This window comes from Ruditapes philippinarum, unplaced genomic scaffold (genome assembly GCF_026571515.1).
Source record: "Ruditapes philippinarum isolate M1 unplaced genomic scaffold, ASM2657151v2 ctg690_1_1_1_1, whole genome shotgun sequence".
Lineage (NCBI taxonomy): Eukaryota > Metazoa > Mollusca > Bivalvia > Venerida > Veneridae > Ruditapes > Ruditapes philippinarum.
In genome coordinates this window covers 78,522-93,537 of record NW_026864007.1, presented here as the reverse complement: position 1 = coordinate 93,537, position 15,016 = coordinate 78,522, and the positions used below count along the sequence as shown (strand labels likewise).

The 15,016-nt window shown below is 38.5% G+C and overlaps 1 protein-coding gene across 1 annotated transcript in view; it reads left to right on the top strand.

The window, feature by feature from the left end:
- The first annotated feature begins 4,656 nt into the window (after positions 1-4,656).
- Positions 4,657-15,016, top strand: part of LOC132724079 (sodium-dependent proline transporter-like) — a 32,025-nt gene continuing 21,665 nt past the window's right edge. The window contains exons 1-2 of the mRNA XM_060708891.1: positions 4,657-5,585; positions 7,535-7,670. Coding sequence (XP_060564874.1) covers positions 4,966-5,585; positions 7,535-7,670 — 756 coding nt within the window. The 5' untranslated portion in view covers positions 4,657-4,965. The remainder of the gene's footprint in view (positions 5,586-7,534; positions 7,671-15,016) is intronic.

Here is a 15,016-nt window from a genome sequence, read left to right as displayed (position 1 = left end):
GATGCCTAGGCTCATATGGAAGTTTTTCTCCTGTAGGATGCGTAGGCTCATAATTATGGAAGTTTTTCCCCTGTAGGATGCCTGAGCTCAAATGGAATTTTTGTCCCTGTAGGATACCTGAGCTCAAATGGAAGTTTTTTCCCTGTAGGATGCCTTGGCTCAAATGGAAGTTTTTCCCCTGTAGAATGCCAGGGCTCATATGGAGGGTTTTTCCCCCTGTTGGATGTCGGGGCTCGTATGGAAGGGATAGACCATTCTAAGCTCCTATGTGTTTTGAGAACTTTAAGCACTATTTCAATTTTTGATCTCTTCAATATTTATAAATAAACAAGAAATGTCGAACGACACATATGCTCCCCTTTTTAGCCCATGCCTCACATTATTGGTTATTTTGTTATAAAAAACTTGCCATAAATAGGTACATGGAAGTATTCAGTTATGGAAAAAATAAAAATAACGAAGACTTTGTGATAGTTTTCAAGATAATGAGCGGAAACCATTCTGACATTTAAGGCCCCTGTGACCTTGAGCTTTGAACTAGTGACCAAAAATCAATAGGAGTCATCTACTTATTATAACCACTCAATATGTGAAATATGAAGACTTTTTAGTAAATAGTAACCAAGATAATCAGCAGAAATCATACTACCATTCTAGGCCCTGTGACCTTTGATCTAGTGACCACAAAATCAATAGGGTTCATGTACTTGTTATGACCAATCGATATGTGAAATATGAAGACTTTGTGATAAATAGAAATCAAGAAAATAAGCGGAAACAATTCTGACATTTAAGGCCCCTGTGAACTTTACCTTTGAGCTCGTGACCTCAAAAGCAATAGGGGTCATGTACTAGTTATGACCAATCAATCTGTATGTGAAATAAAAAGACTTTGTGATAAATAGTTAAAGATAATCAGCGGAAACCATGTGGTCTACCGATGGACAGACGACTGACAAACAGACCGACAAACCGACATTTTGCAAAACAATATACCCCTCTTCTTCGAAGGGGGGCATAAAAGTGCAACATATATATTTGTATGTCTATATAATTTTACTTAGTACATTGACGTAATTCTACTTTCTAACACTATCGGAAATGTTTCTATATAAACAAAGAAGGTCCCAAGCGTGCATTATTCTACAACAATGCACTCGCCGTTCTTATTATCTCACTGTGTATCTTCACATTGAGGGCGCCATTTTGTTTGAAAAATCTTATAAATAAAAACATTTTTTTCCCGAATTTTGATGTGAAAACTATCTAGAATGAGAGGAAATGATCTAACTAAGAAAATGAATCCGAACACCAATATCTTTAATTCAGTCGTTAACGCTGTACAGACGTTTAAAGTGTTGTAAACTTACGTGACGTCACAATGTAGCCCCCAATAGCACGTGCATAGCAATCAAATCTACGCTATTTTAATGTCGCAAACGACTTAAGTTTAACATTTATTTCACTTTTATAATTTATATTTCGCTTGAAAAAATATAGAGTCGAATAAAATTAACAAACAAAATTGTATCAACGTTTTCAAATATTCGTTATTCTCAAAATGTTACTACACACGGTAGATTTAACGGCAGTTTTTTTCAACCCACTGGAACAGCCTTTAAAGAACGTTTCTATTGGGAACTCTGAGGCGAAAACAAAGTTTACCACCAAAACTCCAACTTTAAAATTATAATTATATTTTTTCTCGACGTGTTAGAATGGAAATAGATATTAATTCTTCGTGCATTATTGTATAATAATGCACGTTTTTCGTTCAAATGCTTTGTAATTATTCACTCAGGCCTATCGGCCTTCGTGATTATATTACTACGCATTTGAACTCAAACCGTGCATTACTCTACAACAATGCACTCAGAATTGATATCTACTTCCTAATTTTATATTGAATTTCTCCCTGTCAAGTTTTACTTTAAACATGTATAACATAATTAAGTTTAAGCATTCAGCGTGAAAGCTGATTTAATCAATATTTTAACCTCTTGTTGAAGTCGAATATTTAAAATTTAAATCTTAATATAGGAAAATTATCAGGGTCACTTTTTAACGTTAAAAATGATTGATGGTAGTCTTTCATTACCCATAATTATCGAAAAGCGCATTACAATACAAGGAAAAGTGCGTGATCTATTCGTATTTTAACGATTTTTTCAATTGACTTTATATGATAGATACCCTCCCAATTCATCTGCGGCATTCGAAGTGTAATATTTCCAGGTAAGCATGCCCCTGATCTCTATATCTATTGTGCGCACCCCCAAAATGAGTCTAGACACGTCCCTGTAAATGCAAATGATTTATTAAACTGTGGCCTTAAAACTCGACTACATGGTTGATTAGATTACCAAAATATAAACCAATCGTTAAAAAGCTTCCTGTTATACAGTATGTAGCGTATACATATGTAATGATATTTTAGCCACAAATATTTAAAGCTTCTTTCTCAGCAGTTGTAGCGAAATCGGTTGATCGACACTTAATCAATGTAACCTTCAAAAGACAAAATTACTGACTTTGAAAATCTAAATTTGCTGTATACTAGTAACCGCACAAAAATAGCTTTATAACCGACATAAGCCAAATAACATAGTTACAGTAAACTGTATAACAAGAACAGAAGATCAGGCAACCGTTAATTAACTCGAATAGTTTTAGGTGCAACTAAACTTTTATCTCTCAAACACAAAGGTATTTTGTTATACAAAATGAGAAATTATTATACCGTCAGATTTGGCCATTTTTTAAGTAGCACGAAACGATATTTATATATATAGGAGAAACAGTTTAATATGCAGTAACAGGAAACATAAACCACAAACTGCGGCCACGTTCCCGAGACCGTGTAAGTCCCACCATCAGTTCAATTGGAGTAACGTCCAGGTACTGTTTACGAAATATGCAAACAATACGCACAAGAACTTCTCTTTACCATGATGAATTTTTGCCATCTACTTTGAAAGATGGAACTCAAACTCGAGGAAAGTTCAAAACTCAAAATAGTTGTCTTATTTTAAAACGCAACTTAAAGGTAACAAAAAAGTCCCCAAATTTTATTTTTAGGTGAAAGAAAATGGCAAGACATTCACTTACGGCTCAAAACAGAATGTAGGTTTCTTAAAAAAAACAATGTCCTTTCACGAAGTTGTTATTGTGGCCTCCTGGCGAGTTGTAATCAAATACGTTTTATTTTATTGTCCCTTCTATGATTATCGGAGACTTACACTCTTTGGTGCTATTTCTGACCTCGGTATTATAACACTCAATACCTCACTAAACATAGCCATGATATTAATCTAAAATAAATTCAAATCATTTCAGAGTTTCCGATGTCCATGAGCAGCAGCCAAGTTAGTTGTACAACACTAATTGGAGACATGTACATTTTTCAAAGCAATATATATGCCTGCAACACTTGCATTTAGATCGTAATTGTGCATAATTGTGCATTGAAGGAATAATCAGGTTTTCCATAAAAAAGTCCCCCAATCGATCCCTTACATATTTTACTAAAAAAGATATTTTTCTCCATGAGTAATGACTGAAACACGTCAATTAAAAAAAATGTCTCTAACTTCCACAGGGCGAGATTAATGTGAAGCATGAATGAGACTCGAACCTCAAAATACCGTACAGCAGCTGTACTGACTGAGCTATCCGGTAGCTTACAAACTATCTCCCCTCATTAGTGAACAAGTCAATACCGTGACATAATCCTTTTCTGAATAATTTGGGATTCGAACATACCACAACTTTGGGTTTCCTGAAGAGTTTTTCAACCCCATCTTACCACAGGCGTACGGCACATTTGCCATGCCAATAATGGTCAAATTACCATAAAATAATCACCCCTTGATCATCAAGAACAAAATTACTATTCAGCACCCGTTTACTATATAAAATATAAATGTGCCGTACACTTGTGTATCTTAATACTATGTTTACATTTTAGCCCAAATTGTTCTGGACTTTCATTATTACAGGATAATTGGGAAATTATCTGTCATCGTGGGAGGTCTTTACAACAAGTATTAAATACTTATAATTAAGAGACAGAACATGTCCTATCCTGTAAATCTAGTATTGTGTTGTATGAATTCAAGAAATAGTAACCTTTACACAGTTTATTGCTTGTATATCTTTGTTTTAATTGGGGCTTTACTGCAAAATCCTACCGTCTGTTGACGCCTTTAACATCTCTAAATCCTATTTTCTTTATGCGTAAAAGCTACCTATTAATACTAACAGAATTGATAGATTTTGCTGTCGGTAACCAACAAATGTCCCCTAGTTTAACCTGATTTATGTGTTATAATTGAAGCCTGATACTCGGATGCTTCAGGAAATATGTATTGTAAAATCTAATAACAAACCCAATTACATTTCTAAATTCATTAATCTTTATTTCATAGTAATTCATGATACACAGACTGGCCTCGTATTTGACGCTTCAAGCTTCACTGATCGATAATCATTTGATTTTTTTTTTACAATTACATTTTACCCAGTTTATAGTTTCATGTATACATAGTTGTGTACATGTAAATGTCTTCAGATTTGATCAGACTTTTGTTTTTATTTTAATTTTATTATCATTTTATTATTATTTTATTATTATCTTAGTTAACTATTCACTTGTTTAAACGTTACATTTTAGACGTGATCAATGGTAAAATTCATTAAACGAAGCGTAACTGTTAACACTTAAAACTTAGCTATTGTCGGGTATATAAAAGTCGAGCGTTATTCTACTATTTAATTTACCATTATTATGAAGAAAGTGTTGACTGAGTGGAGTTATATTTACATCACATATACAGGAATAATTGTTTGAATGTACACTATTTCCATTTAAATATTTTTAACGTGACTTCAGTGTAGTTTTTTTGGCTAAGCTTTCAAGACATACATTGTTATTTTATGTACATTTAAAGCACATGCGTTTACAGAATGGATAGAGAACGTATGCAATGGGGAGGAAAACTCGAGTATTTGTTCACGTCGTTTGGATACACTGTTGGGTTGGGAAATATTTGGCGGTTCCCCTACAAATGTTACATCCACGGCGGTGGGGCATTTTTCATTCCATATGTTTTGACAGTTGTGTTGTGCTCGTTCCCAATTTTGTTTCTCGAAATGTTCATGGGTCAGTTTTCATCTGAAGGACCGATTACTGTGTGGAAATTTTGTCCAATTTTCAAGGGTGTTGGATGGGCAATTATTTTCAATATTTTCATGACGAATATAAACTATATCGTCATCGTTATGTATTCATTTTACTACATGCTGGTGTCTCTTGTGAACATTGGCGGTACGTTACCATGGCAACAATGCCAAAAGCCTTGGGCAACTCAAAACTGTAGGAACGAGCCTTTTCCAAATTATGACGAAATAAGTTATGACAGTAAGAAAATAGGAATACTACAAAATTACCTGGATGTTTCTTGCATGCAGAAAATAAAAAACATGCAAAATATTACTGTCGATCCAGTTTTGTTTGGTGACTTCAGGGCACTGTATAAGTCGTGTGAAAAAATGTATAAATCACCAGAAGAAGAATACTGGAACAGGTACGAATTAAGGAGTGTTGCTTCATTGTTTATAGAGAATTACTTTTATCTTAATAATATAAATTGTGTTGCTATTTCATTTATTTTTAGTTCGAGTATACATTAAAGAAGACAAAATCTCTGTTTCACTTCTTTAAACTTTGATAATTCAAATAAAAAAATCCAGAAATGTTTCACAGCATGTTATCTTAAAGATTACTAAAACTTACTGGCTATTTTGTTAAAAGCTTAAAAACTCTTGTAGTAAATCACTTACGATCGCTTTAACAGGTCTGAAAATAGACACCGACCTGTTTTTCTTTTATTGTTATGTATTCATAAGAAAATCAAAGGGTTCCGACACACTTGGATGTGTTCATTGCTAGTGTAATTAACTTACACAAGCAATTTGGACTCTATATAAAATATTTGCCCTAATAATTTTGCTCAAATTGCTTGTGTAAGTTAATTGCACTATGTATGATTACACTATGTATGAACACACTCAAGTGTGGGGGACCCCTTTGAAGAAAAAATGTGAAATCGAGAAACGCGTGCATTTAAGATTTAGCGCCGTATACGTATATTCCGTAACGCAGGATTGTTGAAATAATTTAGGAATTGTTAAAAAAAAATACGTGAATTGTGCAAATCTATGGCGGGGAGGGGGGTGACCACTTCGAATAGGACCGATATATATTTATGAAGTACATGTTCATCAAATTAAAAGAAATAAATTAGCACATACGGTTGCTTGGACATTATATTCTACCTGACATAGATATATACTGGTGAAAAATAAGTATCGCCGACTTCTGTTGTAAAATAAGTATTGTCGACTACTGTTGTAAAATAGATACATGTATTGCCGACAACTAGTGTAAAATAAGTATTGTCGACTACTGGTGTAAAATAAGTATTTCCGACAATTGGTGTAAAATAAGTATCGCCGGCTACTGTTGTAAAATAAATACATGTATTGCCGACAACTAGTGTAAAATAAGTATTGTCGACTACTGGTGTAAAATAAGTATTGCCGACTACTGGTGTAAAATAAATATTGCCGACTACTGTTGTAATATGAGTATTGTCGACTACTGGTGTAAAATAAGTATTGTCGACTACTGGTGTAAAATAAGTATTGCCGACTACTGGTGTAAAATAAGTATTGTCGACTACTGGTGTAAAAAAAGTATCGCCGACTACTGTTGTAAAATAAGTATTGCCGACAATTGGTGTAAAATAAGTAATGTCGACTACTGTTGTAAAATAGGTATTGCCGACTTCTGGTGTAAAATAAATACATGTATTGCCGACAACTAGTGTAAAATAAGTATTGCCGACTACTGTTGTAAAATAAGTATTGTCGACAATTGGTGTAAAATAAGTATTGTCGACTACTGGTGTAAAATAAGTATTGCCGACTACTGGTGTAAAATACGTTTTGCCTACTACTGTTGTAAAATAGGTATTGCCGACTACTGGTGTAAAATAAATACATGTATTGCCGACAACTAGTGTAAAATAAGTATTGCCGACTACTGTTGTAAAATAGATATTGCCGACAATTGGTGTAAAATAAGTATTGTCGACTACTGTTGTAAAATAGGTATTGCCGACTACTGGTGTAAAATAAATACATGTATTGCCGACAACTAGTGTAAAATAAATGGCCGACTACTGGTGTAAAATAAGTATTGTCGACTACTGGTGTAAAATAAGTATTGCCGACTACTGTTGTAAAATAAGTACAATGTATTGTTAACTACTGGTGTAAAATAAGTATTGCAACTACTGTTGTAAAATAAGTATTGCTGACAACTGTTACGATTTACATGTATAAGTATTGCTGACAACTATTGTAAAATTAGTGTTGCTGAAAAATGTTGTAAAATAAGTATTGCCACCTACTGTAACGGTATAAATATTGCAATCATTATTTAGTTCAATCCATGTTTTTTTTTTTCAAGGTTTGTGCTCGGCGTTCACAAGTCTGACGGGTTAGATGACCTCGGACCAGTGGTTGGACGGAACGCTATAATACTACTTCTTGTTTGGTTAATGGTATTCTATTGCTGCGTTAAAGGCATACGATCACTAGCAAAGGTATTTCTAACATTATGAGGGCAGATTAATTGTCCGCTTATAATGATATTGTTAAGATAAATATACTTGCCAAAATTTTGATGAATAAAATAGTGTATGTTACAGGAGCAATAGTCCAGTGGTAGGACGCGCGCTTAGGGATCGAGAGGTCCCGGGTTCGAACCCCACTAGGGGCACTGCTAATTTCCTTGAGCAAGAAATTTACCTGCGATTGCTTCACTTCACCCAGGTGTAAATGGGTACCTGCGAGGGTGGTATAAATCCGTTGCGCCAAAGTGTCGGCTGCACTAAGCGGAGTTAAAAGACTCCCCAGGGAGATTGATAGATAGATACCAGTAGCCCAATGACCAGGGGTAATAGCTGTAAAGTCGGTGAACGTGCGTAAGCATGAAACTTAGACTAAAAAATGCAATTTACTTTTATGTTATAAAAAGACTATGCAGTTCTTTGTTTATAATGTGCACGTTTCTCTAGCTAAAAAGATCAAAATAAACGATAAATATTAACAGTTAATATATATCAATGTATTATATACTTATATAAAATTAATGAAATATTGAGAAACATTTTCTATATTTTTTCTATAAATACAGGATTTATTTTCATCTTGTGATATGGAAATTGTCATATTCGCTCGTGGCTACCACCACTCATGGAATATTTAGTTCACACCACTCGATGAAAATAAATCCTGTATTTATAGACAAAAAAATTTAATTATCCTCCATTTGTCTTTTAAATCTTACAACAGTTATCCAATCAGGAAAAATATACACAAGAAAAGTAAACTGATAATTAAGGATTCAAGTAATGATTTTGCAATATTCATCATCATATTTCTTCTAGTTACTAAAGCGGTAAAGGCATTTTTTGGTATTACACTTGAATTGCAATATCTAAATCATTTTCGCTGTTCACTTCGCAATGTTTTACTTTTAAGTACAATTTAAAAAAAAATGGATTTTTCCTTGATTACCCCCCCCCCCTTCCCCCGGTCTCCTGTCCTCTTCCCCTGTGCCCTTTGACTTTGTGGGCCTATTATTCAATCATTTTTTTCTTTGAATTCCTAATCAGTTACAAATTATTTATCATTTAGTGATTAACCTGTCCGTGCTCTGTCTTGTGCCCTGTCCTGTTTTTGTTTGGGCTCCTTGCCACTGGTTCTTGTTGCTGGGTCATATGGGGGTCGCGTTCATTGAACGCCGCCTTTCCTTGTTGATCTTGTTTATCATATTTTAGCATGAACCTGCAGGCAGGTTGCTTTAAATATTGTTTAAAAGGAAGTAATTCGTTTTCACAGTTCGAGGTCAATGTTATTCTTACGGGAGGTTTCATATTAAACTTATTTTACGCTGCAGTGATCTTGTTTACAAAGTCAATATATTTTCTTACATTACTACTTCTTTGTAAACAATATAGAGCTCCATCCACTATATAGACCTACATTTAGGGTATAGTTACAGCATAGATCTCCATTTATGGTAAAGTTGCAAAATATACCTCCATTTAGTGTATCGTTACGGCATAGACAACAACAAAATCATTATAACGTCTTGTGGTTTGGGAAGATATCCGTATATAGTATTATTATGGTAAACGGTGTAACATAGTAACACAAATCTGAATTTACCAGGAACAGTTTCAGAACACAAGCTTATGATCGTATAATACCATGTTTACTTGTTTATCCCACTTAAACCTTGTGATATGTTACAAAAAAGCCCTGATTGTGTAAGAACTTGAAAGAAATATCAAATCCTGTAGTCTAACTCGCAACGTAGGAGACTGCGAGGATTATAATTGTTATTTGATTATCTTCACAGAGAATGTTTTAACAAGGATTCTCCTGAAAAATTTCAAGTCCAAGTCATAGCTTTCCTATGAATGTGGGGGGTCTGGGCTACAAGGCACTGGTGTATGTGGGGGTGCGAAACAAATCACTGGTGTATGAAGGTGTCTCGGATACAAGTCACTGTTTTATGTGGGGGTCTGGGATACACATCACTGTTGTATGTGGGGAGTCTGGGACACACAAGGTCTGGAATACAAGTCAATGGTGTATTTAGGGGTCTTGTGTACAAATCATTGTTGTATGTGGGAGTCTTCGATACAAGTTACTGGTGTATGTGGGAGTCTTGGATACAAGTTACTGATGTATGTGAGGGTCTGGGATACAAGTTACTGGTGTATGTGAGGGTCTGGGATACAAGTTACTGGTGTATAGGTGAGGGTCTGGGATACAAGTTACTGGTGTATGTGAGGGTCTGGGATACAAGTTACTGGTGTATGTGAGGGTCTGGGATACAAGTTACTGGTGTATGTGAGGGTCTGGGATACAAGTTACTGGTGTATGTGAGGGTCTGGGATACAAGTTACTGGTGTATATGAGGGTCTGGGATACAAGTTACTGGTGTATGTGAGGGTCTGGGATACAAGTTACTGGTGTATGTGAGGGTCTGGGATACAAGTTACTGATGTATGTGGGGGTCTGGGATACAAATCACTGGTGTATGTGGGGGTCTTAGATACAAATCACTGCTGTATGTGGGCGTCTGGGATACACATGACTGTTGTATATTGGGGTCTGCGTTCGTCTCTGGTGTATGTATGTGTCTAGGATACAAGTCACTGGTGTATATTGGGGTCTGGGATACAAGTCACTGGTGTATGTGAGGGTCTGGGATACAAGTTACTGGTGTATGTGGGGGTCTGGGATACAAGTCACTGGTGTATGTGGGGGTCTGGGATACAAGTCACTGGTGTATGTGAGGGTCTGGGATACAAGTTACTGGTGTATGTGAGGGTCTGGGATACAAGTTACTGGTGTATATGAGGGTCTGGGATACAAGTTACTGGTGTATGTGAGGGTCTGGGATACAAGTTACTGGTGTATATGAGGGTCTGGGATACAAGTTACTGATGTATGTGAGGGTCTGGGATACAAGTTACTGGTGTATATGAGGGTCTGGGATACAAGTTACGATGTATGTGAGGGTCTGGGATACAAGTTACTGGTGTATATGAGGGTCTGGGATACACAGTTACCGATGTATGTGAGGGTCTGGGATACAAGTTACTGGTGTATATGAGGGTCTGGGATACAAGTTACTGAGTGTATGTGAGGGTCTGGGATACAAGTTACTGGTGTATGTGAGGGTCTGGGATACAAGTTACTGGTGTATGTGAGGGTCTGGGATACAAGTCACTGGTGTATGTGAGGGTCTGAACTGGGATCTACAAGTTACTGGTGTATGTGGGGGTCTGGGATACAAATCACTGGTGTATGTGGGGGTCTTAGATACAAATCACTGGTGTATGTGGGGGTCTGGGATACAAGTCACTGGTGTATATTGGGGTCTGGGATACAAGTCACTGGTGTATGTGGGGGTCTGGGATACAAATCACTGGTGTATGTTGGGGTCTGGGATACAAATCACTGGTGTATGTGGGGGTCTTGGATACAAGTCACTGGTGTATGTGGGGGTCTGGGATACAAATCACTGGTGTATGTGGGGGTCTGGGATACAAATCACTGCTGTATGTGGGCGTCTGGGATACACATGACTGGTGTATATTGGGGTCTGGGATACAAGTCACTGGTGTATGTGGGTGTCTAGGATACAAGTCACTGGTGTATGTAGGGGTCTGGGATACAAATCACTGGTGTATGTGAGTCCTGGTCTGGGATACAAAGTTACTGGTGTAATGTGGGGGTCTGGGATACAAGTCCGACTGGTGTATGTGAGGGTCTGGGATAACAAGTGTCACTGGTGTATAGGTGGGGGTCTGGGATACAAGTCACTGTAGGTGTATGTGGGGTCTGGGATACAAAGTCACTGGTGTATGTGGGGGTCTGGGATACAAATTACTGGTGTATATGAGGGTCTGGGATACAAGTTACATGGTATAAAAATATGAGGGTCTGGGATACAAGTCACTGGTGTATGTGGGGGGTCTGGTGGGATACAAGTCACTGGTGTATTGTGGGGGTCTGGGATAAACAAATCACTGTTATACTGGGGACCGAGATACAAGTCATGGTGGGGGTCTTGTATACAAGTCACTGTTGTAATACAAGTGACTAGGTATATGGGGTCTGGGATACAAGTCACTGGTGTATGTGGGGGTCTGGGACGGGAAAATTTGGGTTTTGGGGGGGTTTGGGTAATTTTTGGGTTTTTTGGGTTTACGGTGTTTTTGAGGGGGGGGATAAAAGTTACGGGTGAGTAAAGTTTGGAAAATTTGGTGTATGTGAGGGTCGGGGATAAAAAGGGTTACTGGGGTTTGGGGTCTTGTATACTACTTTTAAAAGTTTTGTAAGGGTCGGGGTTTATATGTGGGTCTGGGATACAAGTTACGGGTGTATTGAGGGTCGGGGTACAAGTTCTGGTGTTAGGGAGGGTCTGGGAACAATTAGGGGGAATGTGAGGGTCTGGGAACAATTTACTGGTGTATTGGGGTCTGGGATACAATTTTACTGGTGTATGTGAGGGTCTGGGAAAAAATTACTGGTGTATGTGAGGGTCTGGTAAAAAATTTACTGGTGTATTAGGGTCTGGGAACAAGTTACTGGTGTCATATTGGGGTCTGGGATACAAGTTACTGGATGTATGTGAGGGTCCTGGGATACAAGTCATGTTTGTAAGAGGGTCTGGGATACAAGTTACTGGTGCATGTGGGGTCTGGGATACAAGTTACTGGGTATAGTGAGGGTATGGGATACAAGTTACTGGTGTCATTATTTGGGTCTGGGATACAAGGTCACTGTGTCATTGGGGGTCTGGGATAAAGTCAACTGGTGTATGTGAAGGTCTGGGATACAAGTTCACTGGTGTATGTGAAGGGTCTGGGATACAAAAGTTACTGGTGTAATATGAGGGTCGGGATACAAGTTACTGGTGTATATTGGGGTCTGGGATACAAGTCACTGGTGTAAGATATTGGGGGTCTGGGATAGCAAATCACTGAACGTGTATGTTTTTTTTTGGGGGGGTTATATGGGCGTCTGGGAATACAAGTCACTGTATATGTGGGAGTCTGGGGATGCAAGTCACGGGTATCATATGTGGGGGTCTGGGATACAAATGCACTGCTGGTATGTGGGGGTCTGGGTTCGGTCTCTGGTGTATGTAGGTGTCTGGGATACAAGTTGACTGGGGTTGTATTTTGGGTCTGTGTATTACAAATCACTGTTGTATGGGGGTTTTGGGTCTTGGGATACAAATCACTGGTGTATATGGTGGTCTGGATTACAAAGCACTGGTGTAGTATATGGGGTTCTGGGATAAAATCACTGGTGTATATGGGGGTCTGGGATACAAGTCACTTGGTGTATATATGGGGTCTGGGATACAAGTCAACTGTATGGGTATATGGGGTCTGGGATACAAATCACTGGTGGGTATATGGGGGTCTAAGATAAAATCAACTGGGTGTATAAGTGGGGTCTGGGGATACACAGTGAACTGTTGTAAATTTGGGGTCTGCTGTTCGTCCTCTGGTGTATGTATGTGCTCTTAGGATACAATTCAAACTGGTATTATATTTGGGGGTCTGGGATACAAATCACTGGATGTAATGGGGGGCCCGGGGGTACAAGTTCCCGGGTGAAATATAGGGTCGGGGATAAAAAGGTACTGGTCCCTTTTGAGGGTCTGGGATACAATTTCTGGTGTATGTGAGGGTCTGGGATAAAAGTTACTGGGTGTATTTTGGGGTCTGGGTTTACAAGTTAGGGTTTAAATGTGAGGGTCGGGGATACAATTATTTGGGTTTTATTTTGAGGGGTTGGGATACAAGTCCCCTTGGTTTTATTTTGGGGGGGTCGGGTTTAACAAAATTACGGGGTGTATAGGGGTCTGGGAAAACAATTACGGTGTTTTGGGTCTGGGTACAATTATTTTGGTGTTTTATTGGGGTCTGGGATCCCAAATCATGGTGTATTGGGGGGGTCTGGGATAAAAATTTCCACTGGTATATTTTGGGGGTCGGGGGTTTGAAAGTCACTGGTATATTATGGGGTCTGGGATACAAACAGTCACTGGTGTTATAGTGGGGGTCTGGGATACAAATCACTGCGTGTATGTGGGGTCTGGTATACAAGATCACTGTTTGTATATTGGGGGTTTAAGATACAAGTCACTGGTGGCTATGTGGGGGTCGGGATACAAATCACTGGGTATGTGAGGGGGGGGCTGGGATAAAATCACTGGTGTATGTGAGGGTCTGGTATACAAGTTACTGGTTAGGTATATTGGGGGTCGGGATAACAAGTCACTGGTGTATATGGGGGTCTTGGGATACCAAGTTCACTGGTGTTGAAATATGGGGGTCGGGAAATACAAAATCACTGGTGTATAGTGGGGGTCCTGGTTAAAAGGGTCAATAGGTATATTATGAGGGTCTAAAGATACAAGTCACTGGTGTACAATGTGGGGTCTGGGAATACAAATCACTGGTGTATTGTGGGGGTCTGGGATACAAATCACTGCGTGTATATGGGGTTTCTGGATATACAATTATGGTGTATATTCGGTTCTGGGATACAAGTCACTGGTGTTATGTGGGGTCTAGGATACAAGGTCCACTGGTGTATATGGGGGTCTGGGGATTTACTAATCACCGGTTGTTTATGGGGTCGCGGATACAAAATCACTGCGGAAATGTAAAGTGGGGGGGGGGTTGCTGGTTTTATACAAATAACTAGGTGTATGTTTAGGGGTCGGATTTGGTAAAGAGTCACTGGTGTATGTTGGGGTCTGGATACATGTCACTGGTATATTATGAGAGTCTTGGGATACAGATCACTGGGTTTTATGGGGGGTCGGGCGATACAATCACTGGTTTACTGTGGGGACGGAGATACAAGTCACTGTTGTATATGTATATTGGGGTCTGGGATTACAAGTCACTGGTGTTAGTGGGGGTCGGGGATAAAAATTTCATGGTGTATTGGGGGCCCCGGATAAAGTCCGGGTGTATGTGGGGGTCTGGGATACAAATACTGGTTGTATGTGGGTCGGGAAAAAATTACTGGGTATGTGGGTCGGTAAAATTACTGTTGTAAAATTGGGGGGGTCGCGGAATACAAGTCCGGGTGTATTAGGGGTCTAGGATAAATTCTGGTGAGTGGGGGGGGTAAAAAAATAACTGGTGTATGTGGGGGTCGGGATACAAAATTTATGGGGGGGTCGGGAAAATACTGGTGTTGTGGGGGTTTTGGGATACATTACTGGTGTATGTGGGTCTGGGATACTTTTTACGGTTTTGTAAATTGGGGTCTGGGTCGTTTTTGTGTATGTAGGGTCTGGGATCAATCATGGTGTATGTGGGGTCTGGGATAAAAG